The 19,144-nt window shown below is 40.2% G+C and overlaps 2 protein-coding genes across 3 annotated transcripts in view; both read right to left on the bottom strand.

Annotated features, from left to right (window-relative positions):
* The window catches only part of E2f1 (E2F transcription factor 1), a 42,247-nt gene extending 25,281 nt beyond the window's left edge, over window positions 1-16,966 (bottom strand). Inside the window, exon 1 of one of the 2 annotated variants that reach the window (XM_064700465.1) lies at window positions 16,430-16,966. The gene's annotated coding sequence lies outside the window, so the exon portion shown is untranslated. The remainder of the gene's footprint in view (window positions 1-16,429) is intronic. The other variant, XM_064700466.1, reaches the window with a different exon arrangement.
* Window positions 16,967-17,827: 861 nt separating this feature from the next.
* On the bottom strand, window positions 17,828-18,728 carry Archease (archease). Its single transcript, XM_064700474.1, has 3 exons — window positions 18,572-18,728; window positions 18,482-18,506; window positions 17,828-18,417 (listed from the first exon to the last, which is right to left on the bottom strand). The coding sequence occupies exons 1-3, from the start codon at window positions 18,624-18,626 to the stop codon at window positions 18,027-18,029; spliced, it is 471 nt and encodes a 156-aa protein (XP_064556544.1). The 5' UTR covers window positions 18,627-18,728; the 3' UTR covers window positions 17,828-18,026.
* Between the last annotated feature and the right edge of the window lie 416 nt (window positions 18,729-19,144).

Below are 19,144 nucleotides of genomic sequence, written 5' to 3'. Positions count from 1 at the left end.
CTAGAACCCTATTTTGCTTCTACAAACTTGGGCACAGTCCTTGGAGGCTCGTGTTTCAGAACCTCATGTGACTAGAGTTAGGTTTAAGAACATTATAAATCATGCACATATATAAATAAATACTCCTAAGATTTTTAATCCATTAAAATGGAGAGAGCTCCGAAACCATAACGAATCGTTTTTTGTTTTTATTTCAATATCCAAGTCTATAGGGATAAAAAAGATTGGCACAGATCTATTCAATTTTTGCAAGACGCATTTCATATATCAGAGTCGGACAGAGAAAATCAATTTTATGTATGAACAAATCTTTTTATTTTGTTAAGATTTATATTGTGTAGCTCAGCAATTAGGAGCCTAGGTAACATATGAGCAGAAAGATTGGTTAAATACAAAGTTGTTAAATAAAAACCCAATTGCATTACAAATATTTCGAATATCTTGGGCAGAGATGTTAAATCTGCATAGTTATCTTCGTTGTGTATTGTTTTAGTTTCGATTAGAGTAGAATCCCAAATGAATTTCTTGCATTTTTGTTGTTGTAGATTTATAGTACAAACAGCTCGTTAGGCTTGAGATCACTTGAGTTTCATTGCGGCCACAACAAGTTTTCATTGAAAACTTTATTCAAATTCAAGTGTTGCATTGGCTTGGGCCAAGCCTCGCTTCAGGCGAGGTTCCGATTGGAGGACCGAGGACCTAAATCAACAAATCTTAGTCGAAGATTTAGAGCAAAAATATTGTCGAGCAATTCAGGTTCACAAGCAAACAGCAGAAAAGAGGAGTCCAACAAAGTTGTCAAATCAAACAAATGCCAAAGGCAAATGAGGCGTGCCCGGAGGAGGATTGGGCTGTGGTCTATGCCCGCGGCAAGAGTGGAACAACAATGTGTTTGGTGTTAAGAAAAAAATGTATATATATATATGAGAGGCATTTATAACTTAGAAGCGAATGCGCTCCCTGGAGCTGATGACTTGAAGCGGGGGGGTCCAGTCGAGCGCAGTACCTGGTACCCAGTCTTGATGGGTATTTTAAAAACTCCAGCGATTTATGCGTCTGTCTTCAGCAACGAAACCTGATTTGATGACGGCGCAAGAGTTTAAAGGGCTCGCGTAGGCAGGAGACGACAACGGGTAGAAGGACAAGGACGAGGACGAGGACGAGAACGACGACACAAGTCGAGAAGAAGCAGAAGAAGTTGCCGCCGCTCTGTGTGAAGTCGCAGAAGACTTTACTGAAATTCCTGGCCAAAGTGCTGGCACCAATAGATGGCAACAGTCTGCGTGGCAGTTGGGAGACCCGTCTGCGTGGCAGCATTCCACCAGCTTCCAGTCTGCGGCTGCCACATGTTGCACACACTGTGAGAATGAATTTAATTAAAGAAAATTTTTGCTCGCATTTGCAAATCCAGCCCAGAGACCAATGCAGCGCCCAACTAGTGCAAAGTCTAGTCTTGCACACTGATTCGCATGCGTCAAATACTCATTTTTATACCCTTAGCCCATTGAAAATGGGTAAAAAGGGGATTATGTGTTTGTGCAAATGTATGTAACAGGTAGAAGGAAGCATCTCCGACCCCAGAAAAAGTATATATATTCTTGACACTTCACAATCCGAGTCGAGCTAGCTTGTCGATATCGAAATCCTGTTTTTTGGGCAATTTTTGTAAATAGTAAGGGCTAGTGTCACCAAACTTGACATGTAGCTTCTAGAATAGTATATATAGTATATCAAGTAGCTTTCATTTTATAGCCATCACCACCTTCCCGTTACTACCTCATAGATATATTTCAAATAAATGAACGAATTTATACTGCCCACCAATATAAGTTACAATTTTAATGCAATTGACTTTTTGAGAATATACAAATATTCTATAGCACAATAAGATCTATTGTAGAAAATTTTATCAGGATCGGTTAAGAAACACAGAAGTTATTAAAGAAAATGTGCTTTGGCTGGCAGCAAGCGCAAATTGCAAGAATTACTGGGGGTTCAGGGTATCCCCTAGTCGGGAGCTCCCGACTAGAGCCTCCTACTTGTTTTTTTGAAATATCGAATTATCGATTAATCTTTTATCGCACACTCATTCGATTATTGTGAAATCTGGCACGTGAGTGTACAATAAAATTAACCGCTAGTTGCTCAATCATCATAAACTTTAGCCTCAGACAAGAAAAATAAATTATTCATTTAATCATGATTGCTTTAATGAACGGGAAAAGTTGTTGTACGAGTTGTTTGATGTTAAGCATACAGTTTTCCTGGTTTAATGGGGAAAAGAGGGCTCGGGCAAGCCAGTCAGTTAGGGGAAATTTAGGAAAAGTTTATATATAGATAAAAATGGGGTTTAAGCGAGTTTAGAAACACTTATTTTAAAGCATGTTACAGGCATGTTTGAGCTTATAAGTTATGTATATAATCTATATAATCCTTTACATTAGATCTAGACTTGTTCATTCATTTGCCGTCTATATATGTATACCCACCGATCTCAGAGACTATATGGCATATGAAACTTTTGTTTATTTTGAAAGTCGCCAATTATTGAGTTCTAACCTCACTTTTTGTGGAGCAAATTCATATTTCAGTTTGTATACTTAATGTGAAATGTAGATTCTCGTATATCTTAGAACAACCGAGTTTATTTTTGATCACGTATTGATTGAAATATATGTATATCCCATCGTACATTTTACAAATGGAAACAAGACTTAGGTGATAAAACCTCAGAACCAGATTATTTCAGTTGGGTTTCACCAATTCGATAAATGTATTCGAGTCCCTTTTAAAGGTAATTTCTTAATTGCGATTTGATGATTCAGCTCTAGCCACCTGGTTACCCCTTCAAAGTGTTTATTCGTAGGGCGGCTTTCGTGTTGCACTGTGCGATGCGTTCTGCTGGAGTCTGGCAACAACAATGACAATTAAATCACATTTCAGTGGCACATTAAAATGCAATAAATATATGTGTGTGGTGCATATGTGAGAGAGGCGGCAGCTGAAGCGGCTGTGAGGCTGCCATTGGAGCGTTCAAAATATTTCATGCCCCGACTGAATGCCCCAGCCGCAGTCGCAGCCCCAGCCGCACCTCCCTTCCACCCAAATAGCTGGCAATTCGCAATAGTTGTCCCTTTGCGCATGATCCGAAAAACTACGCGTAGATGTTGAATATCCGATAAGCGGGCGCTACGAATGGCCAATGGCAGCTCTTCGGCCGCAGTTGCAGCTTTATGGCTTTGCGAAAAACCTAAGCTGCAGGTGGGGGTGCGGGTTGGGGGTGAGGGGGGGCGTTGGATTGGGAGTGGCACAGAGACCGAACTGGAGTCCAGTCTGTGTGTCCGCCGTGCGCATTACATATTTACAGCTCTCATTGCATTTTCAGCATAATTTGGCGTAATTTTAGTACAGCGGCATCTGACATTGTTTCCATCTGTGCATCTCTGTGTGTGTGTGTGTGTATGTGTTTGCTTGTGGTATTCGGATTCGGATACGGGTCTTGGGTCTCGGTTCTCGGTTCTCGCGCTTGTGGCGTCTGTGTGTGGTGTCCACTTGCAACATTTTTCCATTCGAGATTGCCTCGAATATGTTGCCGCTGTTGGTAGAGAGCGTGAAACTCGTGATATCGAGCTGGCCACGAATTATGCTGCGGAATATTGAACAGTCTCAAGGTTGTCCTTGCCCTCCGCTGCTGCCCCCCCACCTCCAACCCCCAACATTGCAACGCCACACAGGTACGAGCGGGGCAGAGACTGAGGTGACGGCTTTTGTTTTATGTCTTGCCAGTTAAGCAGTAACAGCTGCAGGCAACAACAACAACAACAACAACAAGAAAAACTGCAAGTGTAGGTGAGACAAATGGCATGATATATACATTCACATATCTGGAGAAGTAAGTCGCGACACATGTAAGCCGATGCGAGTTGAATGCTACCGATTATACACAGCGATATGGGAGTGCATAATAATGCAACAGATCGGTGTACTATATATGTATACATACGTATACAAATATAATATTATGACAGAACTGCATTATGTATCCTCAGAGAAAAAAGCTAAATAATATATAAGTATCAAGTTGATTCAGCATAATGTGGAACTAAAAAGAACTGAAAGAAACTTAATATTTACCAAGGATATACATATATAAGCATGAAGAGGGCGATAACTATCCATAAGATCATGAGACTGCACTAGTCTAGGGCTAGAAGATATTCTCTGAGTTACAGAACTAATGGGTTCAGTCTAAAGCAATAAAATACCTTAAAATTTGTGAGAATAACATTTAGTTGCATGTATGTATTATTATTACTATTATTAATAAGGGGAATTATTAGGAGTTGGAATTAGTTATAAAGGTTTTCTAAGAGATAGCGCTATAATATAATATATGGGTAAATATTGATGAAATTATGCGTAGTACATTAATTGTTATCTACTTAAAAGTAGATTATCGCTTAGGGTTAGATTTAAAGTGAAAACAAAAAAAATATAGTTGCAGCTGTCAAGATATTTAATATAATTATAATTTTAATGACTTGCCTCTTTACAATTTGTACTTGGGACTTGGAAATGCTTCGAAAACAATCTTCTAAAAGAAAAATACCCGAACCCTCTTACTGCCTATCCTCAGTTTGTCCCCCAGCTGTTATTGGGTCTATTCAAAATATTTGTCACATACATATAAACTTTATACCACTGTAAAAGTAATTACAAATATATTTTAAATATTATTAAATTATATTTTGTCAAAAAAAAAAACTTTCACTTTTTGGCACTATATAAGTAAATATTTCTTGCTGTAGGTATATAGAAGTACATGCAATTTGAGTACATATAGAAGCAACTACAGGTTATCTTCCAATTGATAAGCACCTGTCGTCTGCCCCTCCCACACGACGACGCGGTCAGGGGCTTAGCGAAAGCGCGATCAACTTTCCAGCTTAGCTGTGGCTCGCGTCCTGACCACCAGTGCGGTGTCCAGTTGCAGAAGGGGCAGCAACAACACGACCAGTAACAACAACAACAACAACAACAACAATGACAATGACAACAAACCGCAAATGAAATATTTCTGGCATTGCAAATGAAATAAATAAAGTTAAGCCAATTTGAGGTTAAGCCCCAAAGAAGGAATTCATTATTTTGCACAACAGCAACAACACGATGAAGAAGAAGAAGCAGCAGCAGCAGAAGCAGAAACAGAAGCAGCACAAACTGCAGAGGAGCTGCGCGACAAAGACGCGTGTCTTTCTTGCGTGTCCTGTGCTCGGCCTGAAAAAGTGGAATTTGCGCAACCACAGAAATGCGACAAATGCAACAATAGCTGTAAAGCCAGTCAGCGAATATTAAGAAGCAGGCAACATGGCAGAAACCGCAATAAACTGCTGAAACAGATAAGAGGCAAGAATGCAAAAACAAAAAGATAACTCAAAACACACACCAAAAAAAAAAAAATGAAAGAAAATAGTGGACAAAGTGGGGGTTGAATGCGTGGGGAGGGGTTCTTTTGTTTTGTTTGGCGTTTCGGGTTTACTAGCGCCATTATCTAGCCGTTATATAATTCGATAATGTGGCCCAGCAAAAGCAATTAAGTAAATATGTACATATGTATGTATGTATGTATGTACAAATACTCATATACATATGCGTACATAATCTACAAGAGAAAAGAAAAAATACCAAAAAGTTTACTCGATAACAGGGTTCAGAAAAGCTCGTAGACATCGCCAGCGTTGCTGTCGGCGTCGCTGCAGACGTCGTCGGACAACTCCAAAAGGACCACCGAAACGTAAACAACAACCAATAAGGCAAGAGCCAAGTGGAGAAGAAAACAGCAGGCGCAGCAGCAATGGGAGAAGTAGCACAAGAAGGGAATGCAGCCGATGGCGGCGGCGGCGGCTACATGAAAAAATAAAAACATCAACCGAAAAGAAGAAAACGAAAATTTTCAATCTACAGTCGAATAACGCATACTCTGCGCTTGTTCAATTCGTTGAGGCGAGCAAATCGCCATTTTAATTTTCAGTGTGAACATTTTGCAGCGCTTGCTTAATGGGATCCAAAATTTGAGTTATCCACACAATTAAACAAATACTTAATATTCACATTAAAATGCTCATAACTGTTTTTAAAGCTTTCCAACTACGTTACAAGCTTAATGAACCAATTAATATAGTTATCGTATGCATATAGAAGACATTATGCGCTGCTTGCAGGAGGCTGTTCCATGATGCTATTCATGTTGCTGTTGTTGGTGTTTTCAGTGTAATCCAAGTGCTGCTTGAAGGATGCGGGGCATAGAAGAAAGAGGCGGTGGTGCAGGAGCAGTAGGTAAGATGCGTGTCTGGGTTCTCAGCTTGGCGCTGTGCTTTGCTGGGCCGGGCTATGCTCTGCCCGAGACGATGTGCAGAATTCCATTGAAATCGTTTGAAAATTGAGCCCGCTGCACGGGACGTGGAAGGGAGAACTGCCACAACCCGGCAAAGTGTATTTGAAGGTTGGGCGGTGAGGGGCATAGTCGGGCGTCGTCAACCGTCTCGTAATAAATATGCGCCGAGAGTTTTGCCTGCGGCGGGCAGGAGACCCATGATGACTCTGCTTGGGCTTTTGCTAGTTGTTGCATTTGTTGTAATCGCTGTACAATGTACACACACTCGTAAAATGTGTAAAAATAACAAAGCAAATGAGTTGCAGTTTAGCAATAAAGTAAAATGCAAACGGATGCGCGTTACGAGCTTGACTAGAGGCTGTTCGCAGGACCGAGGACTGACACCCGCATAATAAACCAGAGCGCACACACACACTAATTGTGTCTGTGTGTGTGTGTGTGTGTGCAATGCAGCCGCAAAACTTTTTGCATGCAATTGTCAGGCAGCGCAGACAACACAGCGACAATAAAGCACGCAGGACAGAGGGAGATAGAGAAGTAAGGAGAGGCGCAAGCGTGAGGCCAGCCTTGTCAGACTAGCGACAACGGCAATAACAGCAACTACAACAACAATGTTGCCCCCCACAATACTGCAAGTGCAAAGCAAAAAAAGAGCGAGCACGAGAACGAGAGAGCGAGCGACCAGCGAGTAAGCCGGCACAACAACAAAACATCCGGCAAGTGCCAAAGCTGAGCAAGCGCCACACACAGACAGCGGCACCAGCGCACACACACGCACACAAAATGGATGCAGCCACTGCTGAGAGCGTCGCACAAAACAAGTTGCAAAATATCAACAACAATAACAACCAACAGGCAGCACTTTTAAAGCTGCTCTCTTTCTTTCTGTGGATTCTATGTGTGGGTCTCTCTGGAAGTGGAGCTCGGCAGCGGCAGCGGCGTCAACGTCAGCGTTGGCCAACGCAGCAAAATTTCATGAATGGAATTTGTAAATTTTCTTTTCATTTGCAACGCTGCGCTGCTGCTGCTGTTGTTGCTCTTGTTGTTGTTGTTGTTGTTGTTACTGATGTTGTTGCAGCGCTAATCATGTGCACCGCATCGGGAGAGACACAGACCCCAAGCATGTGGGGCAGACGGCGGGCCGAGGCCGCGACAGCAACAACAACAATGATGTTGCAATGTGTCTGCCTGAAACGGGTTTTTGTGGCTTTTGCGTATTTGTTGCAATTTTCGCTTCCCTCGCTGTCCCAACAGCTTTGCGGGGTGCTTGCATGGAAAATGAAAAGCCATTGAATTGCAACATTTTCGACATTGTAGCTTCTTCTAATCAGAAAGCCCAAGAAGAAAGCATACAAAAGCTAATGTGATTTTAATTGTTGTCGACTGGAAATCCCCTCCCCGCTCCCTTCTTTTTCTCATCCAGCCATTTGCTAATTATAGCAAGGCAACATTCGGTCAAAGTGATTTGTGCAGCCAACTTAACAACGCTGTCAAATAGAGACGGAGCGCCTTACTTTTGTTTGCGTTTGTCAATTTCTTGGAATTAGCATTAAAAAAGTGTTTAAAAAATAAGCGTGAAGAACTTGGGGTCACAGCGACGGCGACAACAGCAGCGACGCCGACGACAACAGTGCAATGGAATTTCATTACATAGCGAGACGATTCGCAATTACAAGCAGCGTGGAGAGCATGCACCAGCAGCAGGCAGCGTGAGGAGCAAAGGCTTCGGCGAATGCCGCTGGCTCTCCGGTATATTAAATATATTCGCACACACACACACATGTACGTACGTACGCAAAGCGTAGATACGGAAGAATCATCGATAATAACAACAGTAACGTCTGGAAAGCATACCGATAATACATTTTAAGTGTATATTTGCTATATTATTCATTCAAAATTAACAGCTATTTTACAGTCAGGAAATTATTCATGCTCACACTCGGTATATTTAAACTAAGTACATACATATATAATATAAACAAAAGTAAAGCATAAAAAATGAAATAAAAAAGAATGCACTTAAGGATTCTTGAAACAATTGATTTTTAATTAAAAACATTTCTCGGTCTGTGTCTATCACCTTATACAATTTTTTTTCAGTTTTTACATTATTTTCTACGATGTTAGTTAACATTATGTTAAGTTTTGTAACTTTTGTGGATTGTTCTCAAAAAGGCTATGGTCAGACATTTTATTTAGCATACTTTTTGGAGCTTACGCGGGCTATTTCTTATATACATACATATATGTATATATGTATACATATTTTGTACTATGTACTTTTGCTTAGTTTATCTTCATAGGATAACGGTTCATTTACCATATTTGAAACAAAGTTAATACAGTAAAAACTATCCTAACCGACACTCCCATTAGGCGGACTCCCCTCTTGGGTGGACATTTTCTCTCAAACCATTAGGAATCAGGCCATATCCATCCTCTATTAGAAGGCGGTCGCTGTCCGCCCAAGAGAGTTTTCACTGAATTAGCAAATCGAGTAATCAGTGTTTTACAGTACTTTACTATACAATAGCTTCCAATTTAAATAAAATCTAAAAGTAAAAGTATTGGGCTCTGAGAAATCTGTTATTCCCAATGGTAAGTCTATCGTAACGTCAAATTGAGATAGAGCATCAAAAAGAAGCTACGGATTAAACGAGTCGTACAAATCGTCGGTTGGCTTTGAACTTACCGATGCGGACGCCAGCGACGCTGTTCAAGATGAGGTGAAGGATATTACCAGACGTTGGCATTGGTATGCGTGCCTCATGTGTGTGTGTGTGTGTGTGTGTGTTGGGGCATAATCTAATCATGCAATGCGAAACGTGTGCCGACTTTTAGAAGAGGGCTATAAAACAGCAAGAGGCAATAAATTTGCCAAGGCGAAGTCGTGTGTGCCAAAAGGAAGGCGAACAGGACACGATACAGATAGGGTTTATAGATTGAGGACTTGACGAGTCGGTGGCTATGGCTCCGCGGGTGGGGTGTGGTGAAGGCAGTAGCTAAGCCCATGTTCCATAGAATATAGGGTATATTGCTGTGCTCAATCCGAAAATGTATCAAGAATGAAATTTATTGGGTATTTATATATATACTGTATGTTGGAAACTTAAGTAAGTCACTTAGTACGTTAGTCTCAGTTAGTTTGTTAGTTAAATTTCATCTGAATAATTTCTTTAGTTTAACATCATGTTAAGCATCTTGTCAAAAGTTGCCAGCAAGTTATTTATAAATTTCTAGAACACTGATAATTTCTAAAGGAATGAAAGAGTATAAACAGTTGTAAGGCTGGCTCGAGGTTCGGGATTTGATTTAAATTTCAGTAAAACAAAACAATTTTAAAAAACGATACCAGTAATTGATGAGATTTACAGCTTTTCTTTGGATTCGAAGAAAACCAACTTGTCAAAGCGCGTCGCAAAATCGACTCTTTTACTACAAATTCTTATTCTTATGCAAAGGTCGGACGTACTCGATATGCAGCTGTTGCACAATAACAAGAGGTACAAATTATCAACACGAGCGATAATATCAATAATAGGCAAAGGGGAAATGTTTAATTATAAAACAACAACAGCAAGAAAAACGACGAAAAGGAGACAAGGCAACAGGCGTCAGGCAAACGGCAGATGGCCATAACGAAAAACTGAAAGAAAAACTGGGCTGAAAAGGTAGGCAGGTGTGTGTGTTTGTGTGTAGACCAGAAACTATGAGCACGTACGAGTCGTAGGATGTGCAAGATTAGAAGAGATCAAAAACAGCATCACTAGGCAAGAGAGCGAGAGAGAGAGTGAGAGTGAGAGAGCAAGAGAGAGGTAGATTGAGCAAAGCCAAAGGTTAAACAAAATTTTCCTTAGCTACATCGAGTACTCGCGCATCCCATTCAAAGATGATGCAAAATGCTCAACAATATTGTCCTGCCGCACAGCTGCCGTGAAAGTGAAAAGTTAAAGACATCGGCCGTTCGGCGACTTTTGCGATTTTTCTCCGCATTGTCCCATTGTTGAATGAAAGGCACAAAATCCTGCGATGCAAGCAGCTGGCCATGTCTGGGCAGATGCGGAGAAACGCGTAACTGTCTCATAAATTGCACTCGCAACTGATTTGCACAACTTTTACTTCCCTACGAGGGCTGAGTTGGTTGGGCGGCAAATACATAATTTCATATGCATTTGGCAATTAGAGCAAAGCAGAGCATCTAGATGCATTTGTGTCGGTCATGATGTTGCAGCTGTAAGAGATTTTCCTTTTTCCATTTTCCTTTTTATTTGTGTTACCTTGAAGGCATAATCAAATCGAATCAATTTTGTGTAATTATGCTGGGGTTGTTTCTGGGTGCGTCCATAAAAGTGTCGTAGCTGATATTTGGATGAGAATTATGATTAGGGGGTTTTTTTTTTGGGTGATTAGGCCTTTGGGTTGTGTTAAGATCGCAATGATAAAGGGCTACATTAATTAAATTGGATATTCACAATTAAGAAGACATAAATAACTAGGAATATGCATATAAATGCTTCCAATGGTTATGGAGGTTTTATTACGATACAAATTACGACATTTTTTGAATCCTTTTTCGCACTGCCTCAAAGATTAGACAATTTTAAGAGGTACATCCTTGATTTTTGGATATACACTAATTTGAAGGCCTTTAAAATTTCATGATGATTGTTATACCCTTGCAGAGGGTATTATAATTTTGTAACGCATAGAAGGAGACATCTCCGACCCCATAAAGTATATATGTATATTCTTGATCAGTATCAACAGCCGAGTCGATCTAGCCGTGCCCGTCTGTCCTTCTATCCCACAAATTGAAATTGATAAGTGTCAGACTAATATGTCCTATAGGTTTTTTATCAGCTGTAGTTCTTCTTAATAAATTCGAAAATAACTGTTGTTTCTTTATAATGGGTTGTCTTTTCCCGAGTTTCTTCGATTAGGAATTCACGTTAATCGCTTTTGACCTTTAGTTAGTTCATTAAGTTCTGGTGGATCTTGCGAAGTTCTCTTTTAGCCTAGCATACCTCAAATGCTTTTATCTAATTTGCTGGCTGTGGCCTGAACTCAGTTGAACTTTGGAGGCAGCCAGAAGCGAGCTTCTCATGCGCGCTGCCGCTGCTGCTGCTGCTGCTGTTGCCAGTTGCCGCTTATCACAAATGCCGCGACAATGTTGTTGCCGCAGGGGGTAGCCTAAGCGTCAGGCGCGCCTTATATAAATCGTTTAAACATCCGCTTTACGCTTCAACACCGTTTGGGTGACACATATTTGAACGAATTTTATAATGTGTGCACATATACTACATGTATATTAACACAGACAAGCATATTAATCAGAACGATTAATCATTTTATCAATGAAGTGCGAAGTCGCATTTAAAGACGAGCGACAAAAAATCAACGGAAAAAAAGTCAAATAAATTTAGCAAAGCAAATGCATAAGCCAAAAGGGAGAGAGCGAGTGGGAGAGCTGCTGACGCCAGTGTGACCCAATTGAAGGGAGTATGTTGTGGAGTGTGGCTGTCCATGTCTGAAACAGCATCAGCTTCATTCAGTGACGACATCACCCACAGCAGGGCGCACAACAACAAATAAGTTGTCATATAATGGACATGTCTGAATCTGACCGCCAATCCGTTTCTGTATTTTTCCCCTCTCCCCCTCTCCTTCTCTCTTTCTCTCTCACTCCCTCAGTCAGCAGCAGGAAATCGATGTTGACGTGAGCTGCGCTGCTGACGTCGCACAAAACTTTTTGCTCCAATTTGCACGCACCCACAACAACAACACGAAAGTCGCGACAGTCGGGAGTTGAAGTTAACGTGGGTGTGTATGTGTGTGTGTGTGTGTTTCTGTATGCATGCGTGCGTTTGTGTGAAGCAGCAGCACTCTTAAATTCCATATTCCACATTTCTTATGCGGCGAACGCAGCAGCAGCAGCAGCCCCACCAACAATAACAATAACAACAAAACCAATAGCAACAATGATGGCGACGCTGTTACTGCTGCTGCTGCTGCTGCTGCGTCAAGTTTTGCTTCGTGTTCTCTTCTTGTTGCTTTCGCGCATTTTAAAAATAGCCAGGCCAGCGCACAGCAAACAACAACAGCAACACCAAACGAACAAGCATCGAGAGGCGACTGCGAGCTTTTTAAGGCGCACCTAAAATACTCTTTCTTTTATTTTTAAAATAAAATTAATTCGGGTTTTGATTAATTCAATGTATGTATGTGGCTTAGTAAATACTCTAGCTGATCTAATTGAGAAAGCCTGGTTTATGTAGTCGGTTTACAGTTTAATTATATTAACAAACAGTTAATTCATTCAAAACATTTATATTAAGAAATCTATTAATAATATTTATAACATAAACTTTAAGTTTTGTTTATAAAATTCCAAATGTATGTTCAGAATGTTCCAAATGTTCAGAGTTTTTATAAAACGTTTTTTTACTTCATATAAGTGAGCCCTCGCATAATAAAAAACTATATATATACATGTTGCATACATTCAGATACCAAATGTTGTATGTATTTCAATAAATAAATTTGATCACGTCCTTTCACTTTTATTACAAATCCTCTTTTAGTGTAATACAAAATAAGTATAGCATACTTTCGGGGCGCTTTATTGAATCACATGAGATTCTATGACGTTCGCAATGATACCAAATACGCTGACTATGCAAATATTTAAACTGTTCTCAAAAATCGATCGCATTGCACAAGCGGGGCAAAGTTGAATACGAATGCGGCATGCTCAAGAGGTAAGGGTATCGTTAGCAGAAAGCGACCCAAAACGACAAAAAAATGCCAACAACAAAAGGCAACAAAAAGATATTAATGAAATCGTTTTTAACTCGTTTCGCTCAAGTATTTTCATGCGTTTTGTTGTGGGGGGACTTGTATCTCACTCTGCCCCTCTCGCTCTGTCTTTCTCTCTGAGCTTCGCCGCGGCCGGGTTATACAAAAAAAAAGTGCAACAACAACCACAAATACATAAAATATATGATAAAAACAAACACGATACGATCGACACGACACGAGAGACTAAAATTAAAAAAAAAAAATCAAAATCAAAATCAAATGCGAAGGCTCTTTTTTTTTTTTTGTATATTGGTTACCCGAAATTGATTGCTTAAAGCAAGTGCGCCATTTGTATACTAATTACCAGATTTGGATTTGAATTGTAAAAGCCCGTTTTGGGTGCTTCCATTTGGCGTTGCCAGATCGGCTGGCCGCGATAACTAATGCACGAGTATTTTTAGGCTGTCGCTTATCAATTTCATTGAGCACATTGCACATACACAAATACATATGTATTGCGAAGCAAGCCACATTTTGCCTGCCACATTGTAACTGAAAATGTGACTGGAAACTAGTTTTAGAATTTCCACATGCTTTGACAGATTTTATACACAATATACATGTTCGAAATATATTGTATATTGCAATAAGTATTCTTTATATTTGATGAAAATTACCTTCATGCCTCGTTGGCAAAGTACTGTAGACAGATAACTGAGAAACCAACAAAATTGATAATAAAAATTTAACAAAAATTGTATTATAAGCAATATAAGGTAATGATAAGGGCTGGCTAGTATATGAAAAACTATTAAATTAGGCTCTCAATGAGCATTCCTCGCATTAAGAACATACAAGTAACATTTTGTATACGTTTTATCAATTAGATTCTTAATTAGATTTCCTCATCGATAACATTTTAATGTTCATACATTTATAGCTAACTGATCCAAAGATCATATTCTGAGGGAATACAGATTATAAGATTCTCATTAATAATACAACCTTTGTTATGTTTTTTTGTATTTATTGTCGACCTCAATTTGAACTTGATTTTGGAAACGATTTCTGCCTGCTGCATTTCTATCTGACTAGATTTCTATGCTACAACAATTCTGCTAAGAAACCAACAAAAAGTGACGAATTAAACATAAGTCAGAGGTTTCTATAAAAAGGGACACTGCAATCGCTATCGATAATGGACAATGCCCTAAGCCGATGAAGAAACAGAATGAAAAGCACAAATCACTGCTTCCGTAATAATATATCGGATATGGTTGCGTCTGTGCGCTAAGCATGTATAATATATATATATATATACATATGTATATATATTTAGGTATATAAATATGCTGTGTGTACAAAAGGCAACTGCGCAAAATGGCAAGAAGCAGCAGCAGAAGAAATCTCAACATTTGTGTGTATACCAAACGGAGAACAGGTAAAGAAGCAACTGGTTCACAAAGCCGACTAAAGAAGTGAAGGCCAACAGCAGCAGCAGCAGCAGCAGCAGCAGCAGAAGAAGAAGCACAACTCTGTGACCAAAAATATGCAGACTCAAGAAGAGTTACAATATCTGCTGCCGAAACCCAACCCCAACCCTCCCTGCTATTACCCACCGCTGTCTTGACCACTGCAAATACCAAAAACCGATGACGCAGCGTCGTGTGGAGGTCATCAAACTATGATGACGTCGCCTTCGCCTTCGTCTTCGTCTTCGCCTCACCACAGACGCGACAAAATACAATAAAATGAAAGGTGAGCTATACATTATTGTGTGGGAAGGGGGGGGGGGGGGGGCATATGTATTGCGGGGCTGGGCTTTTAAAGCAACAAGTGAATTCGCCATAACCATGGTTTGAAAGTCAAACTTGCTTCTTATCAGGTGTAAGTCCAGAGGTTCCGCGTTTCATACCATATCTGGGTTAATTGATACGCTGATAAGACAGCCGAATGCGTTGGGAACAGCTAAACAAAACATGTTCAATTCGAAGCATTTGCTATTTCATTGCATATCGAAATATTATTAGTTAAGCAATAGTATTATTTACCAATTACCTAACAGCTAGAGAGCTTCTTAAGGCTTAAACAGTTTGAGAATTAGAGGCATGCACAACAACTTTTATTGGTTATACCCTGGCCATCACATTGTGGGCATCATCTCCTAATCTATAAAGTATATACTCTTAATTAGTATCGGCCGAGTCGTTAGAGCCTTGTCTGTCAGTCTGTTACTAGGCAAGCCCAGTCTCGGCGTTCGATCTATTTTGATGGAGCTTGAGAATTGAGCTTTGGTATATACAACTTTTTACGAGCTTCACTGCTGAGCATCGGGCTTATATATCGTAAAGCTCCCATACAAATTAATAGGTTGAAAATTAATTTTTTTTAAATGTTAATATTTTGCATTGAAAATAAAGTATTTAATTTTTGGAAGCCACCTCTTAGAGACACCCGGTTAAAAACTAAAAAATGCATAATTTAATTAAGTGGGTCAGCAAAATGTGAAATATGAATATTTAACTTATAAAAGTAAACTTCTGTTAAATATACATGTCATACATTCGAGCTGCTTTTTACAGAGCTCAATGAATGTTATGTGTTACACACACACACACACACACACACACACTCACACCAAGCACCAATTGTAGAATTACATGTGCCAATATTCTAATTAGAAATGCAAATGAAATGTGACGTCATCGCCAAGGCAATGAATTGGGAGTTGTTTGTTCAGTTATAAAGCCGTTAGTTTCGCGCGCACACACATGCACACAAAAGTATACGCGTATATGCGCACACCTAACACCAGCATAAGAGAAAGAGGCAGCAAGACCATTAAGCGGCAAGAAGCAGCAGCAGGTTGATGGATCGGGAAGTGGGCAGCGTGACCAGTATTGCCACATAGAGAAAAAAAACCAACAAATCATATACTTAATGCAGATCGTGCTTTGTCACAGCAATAAAAAATATACATATGTATGTAATTATATAAATTGAGCATTCAAGAGGAAGTCGTAATGTTGCCGGCCGCTCGGTGAACTCCTTTTTCCTTTAAGCAGCTGCGCGTCAGCTGGTCGGCCGGCATTGCCTGGCATGGTGCTGCTCAAAAATGAAAATGCCCAGCGCAGCACCCACACACACACACTCACGAACGCACGCTTGTATATGCGGACGTCACATTTTTCGCAGCCTCTACATTCTAATACTATTTCATACATATGTACATACCTACCCACATTTTTGTCGTTCCTCTATGGCCTGCGATATAGATTTTTCTGCCACGTTTTTCACACACTTTTACTTAAGCCACACACTTGGTTTCGATCTCAATTTGAAGCTTGTAATTTTATCATTTAATTGTGTCTAGTTTTATGCCGCTCGCTGCACGATTTCTACGTAAAAAGCGGAGCCTAAAAACTATAAAATCAAAATGTGCTTTAATGCTTCCTCTTCGACACCATGACAATTGGTGGCTGCAGAAAGAATGAACGAGAGAGAGTGAGTGAGAAAGAGAGGCGAGCAAGCGGCGGCGGCGGCGGCGACAAGCGAATTGAAAAGCAACAGCAGCGAAGTGCGGCCGCTGCGGCGATGATGACGTTACGGCAAATGCTGCTTTTGTTGGTGTCGATTTGTGAATTTACAGTCAACGGGCCAAAAGGGCTTCAAGTCTAGAAGCGCACTTTCGGCAATATTCAATTAAAATTGAACGAGTGTACCTGTGTATTGTGAAGCCAATATTAACTTTTTTGGAGCACTCGCGTACGCGACGCGTTTTTACCAACAGCGAGAAATGAGCAACTTGTGCATTGGTATTGGTGTCGTAGTCGTCGTACGTGTTTTATTGCCTGCTTTGCTTTTGATACTTTGTTTGTTCTTTTACACACACTTTCTTATACACACAGCGTTGCTTTTGCGCTCATCAATGCCGCGACTATTGTGCTAATTTAAATGTTACCCATAATATCAGCTCAGGTATTAATTTGCCATCAAATTTAATGCAAAATTAATTGGTACACATGAACTCAAAATGAGGCAAGCATATACATAAGCACGCACACACAACCAAAACGTGAGAGGCGCGCAGTTTTTGTTGTTTACATTTTACAGCTGTTGATCAGCTGTGCTGAAACAGCTGTTAGGCACGCATGTTAACAAGTCTGTTTATTAACATGCAAAGCTGGCAGGCAAGTTGGCAGCATTGCTATGGTTGTCAACTGTTGCCAACGAATTTTAATTTTTCAATTTAAGTTTCGTTTTTTTTTTTGTTTGGACCTAGGCATAGAACAAATTATAATAATAATGTTGACTCCATTTTGGATATGAGTTTTGCCATTTGCTTAAAGTCTTAAGACAAAACGCAAAGGTGAGTTTTTTTTTTGAGACAGTGCATTGAACTGCAGTCTGGGAATGCACACGATAATCAAGAGGGTTGGCTGGGAATCAAGCACGTTGCCAATTCACAAAGCAAAAAAAAAAAGGGAAAGGGTAGCACAGATCTCTAATTGCATTTGCGGCCGCAACACAAATTGAATGCTTCTTGTAAAGTCATTCAGCTCCAGCGCAACCCTAGGGGTTTCTTTTTTTTTTTTTTTGGGATGCAAAAGATTGCAAATTTTCGGCGCAGTCTTGTGTATGTCTTATGTACATTTGTATATTGTTTTTCTTATCGTTTTTGGGCATTTCACTTATGATTAATGGAGACAGGGTTGAACAAAGGGGGCACAAGCACAAATGCAAATTGCGTTCGGCTAAGCTAACAACAATAATGTCAAACTCATTTAATACCTTTAACGTCTCTGGTCTCTCGCCGCGTCGCGATCGTCACTCAAATATCAATTATAACAAACACTTCGTAGTGGCTGTGCTCCACGTCCTGCACCACTTGCATGGCCGAATATGTGATTGCCTTCACCTCGGTGCCCTGCGGATGTTTGCCCAGCTCGAAGGGTTCGCCATAGCAGCGGCACACAATCTCGAAGTTATCCAGATCGAATTTTGTGATTTCCAGTTTCTTGCACACCAAATAGGGCTCTGCCGAAAACAGGAACAGCAGCTCGTCTAGAAAATGAAACAGCAGCCCTTCGATGTCATCGCCCTTGGCCTCGATCTCGTAGCACGTCTCCACCGAGACATAATCCAGCTCCGTCATGTAGCCAAACATGGCCACGCCGCATTGCTCGAATGCTTCCTGCAGCGTTGTGCCCCAACCGTGCAATCTGCCAAAAAGGGAAGAAATGTTTTACTCTAAGCTACTTGGCGCCGGCAACGTGGGCTACGTACTGCACATCTGCTGTGTGGTCCAAATCTGCCAAGAACAACAAATAGTTTTAACAATTAGTATCCACAAGTTGACTAACAATGGTTACTCACATTCATATTTCATTTCGGGCAGTAAAAAGTTTTCCTTGCTAAATTCCACCTCCATTGCAATAACAGTTATTTTTTGCTTGTTGTATTTCGTGAACTTGGCCAATAAAAGTGCCGCCGCGAACGCCAAACAGCTGTTGCGCTTTTAAAATTTCCCATTAGGGATATAATAACAGCGTGCATAACATTTACTTGATTGGATTGTATTTAACAGCGGTAAGCGCTGTATTTCTATTTTTATTTTGTGACAAAATACAAATGTTTGCTACTATTATTATTTCATGTCTTCAGCTCAACGGGAATTGCTGATCGGAGAAAACAGTAGTTTGGGTGTAATGTCACCCGTGACATTTGGGACAGATAGGTTCACGTCTAAGCTAACACACATCTGTTGCTTACAGATGGATGAGTACCATTGTATCAGTCCATCAGCTATTGTGTTATTAAAATTTCCCTTAAGGGCTATAACCAAAAAGTACAACAAATGTATTGGCTGCCTTATAAGAACTAACAACTAACAACCCAAACTTGATTATACGACATTATTTAATTGTTATTGGCTATTTTGTAAATTTC

Source organism: Drosophila montana, unplaced genomic scaffold, assembly GCF_035044405.1.
Source record: "Drosophila montana isolate Dmon_TW-CO22-7 unplaced genomic scaffold, ASM3504440v1 contig_1761_1, whole genome shotgun sequence".
Taxonomy (NCBI): Eukaryota; Metazoa; Arthropoda; class Insecta; order Diptera; family Drosophilidae; genus Drosophila; species Drosophila montana.
This window is presented reverse-complemented; position numbering and strand designations above follow the sequence as displayed.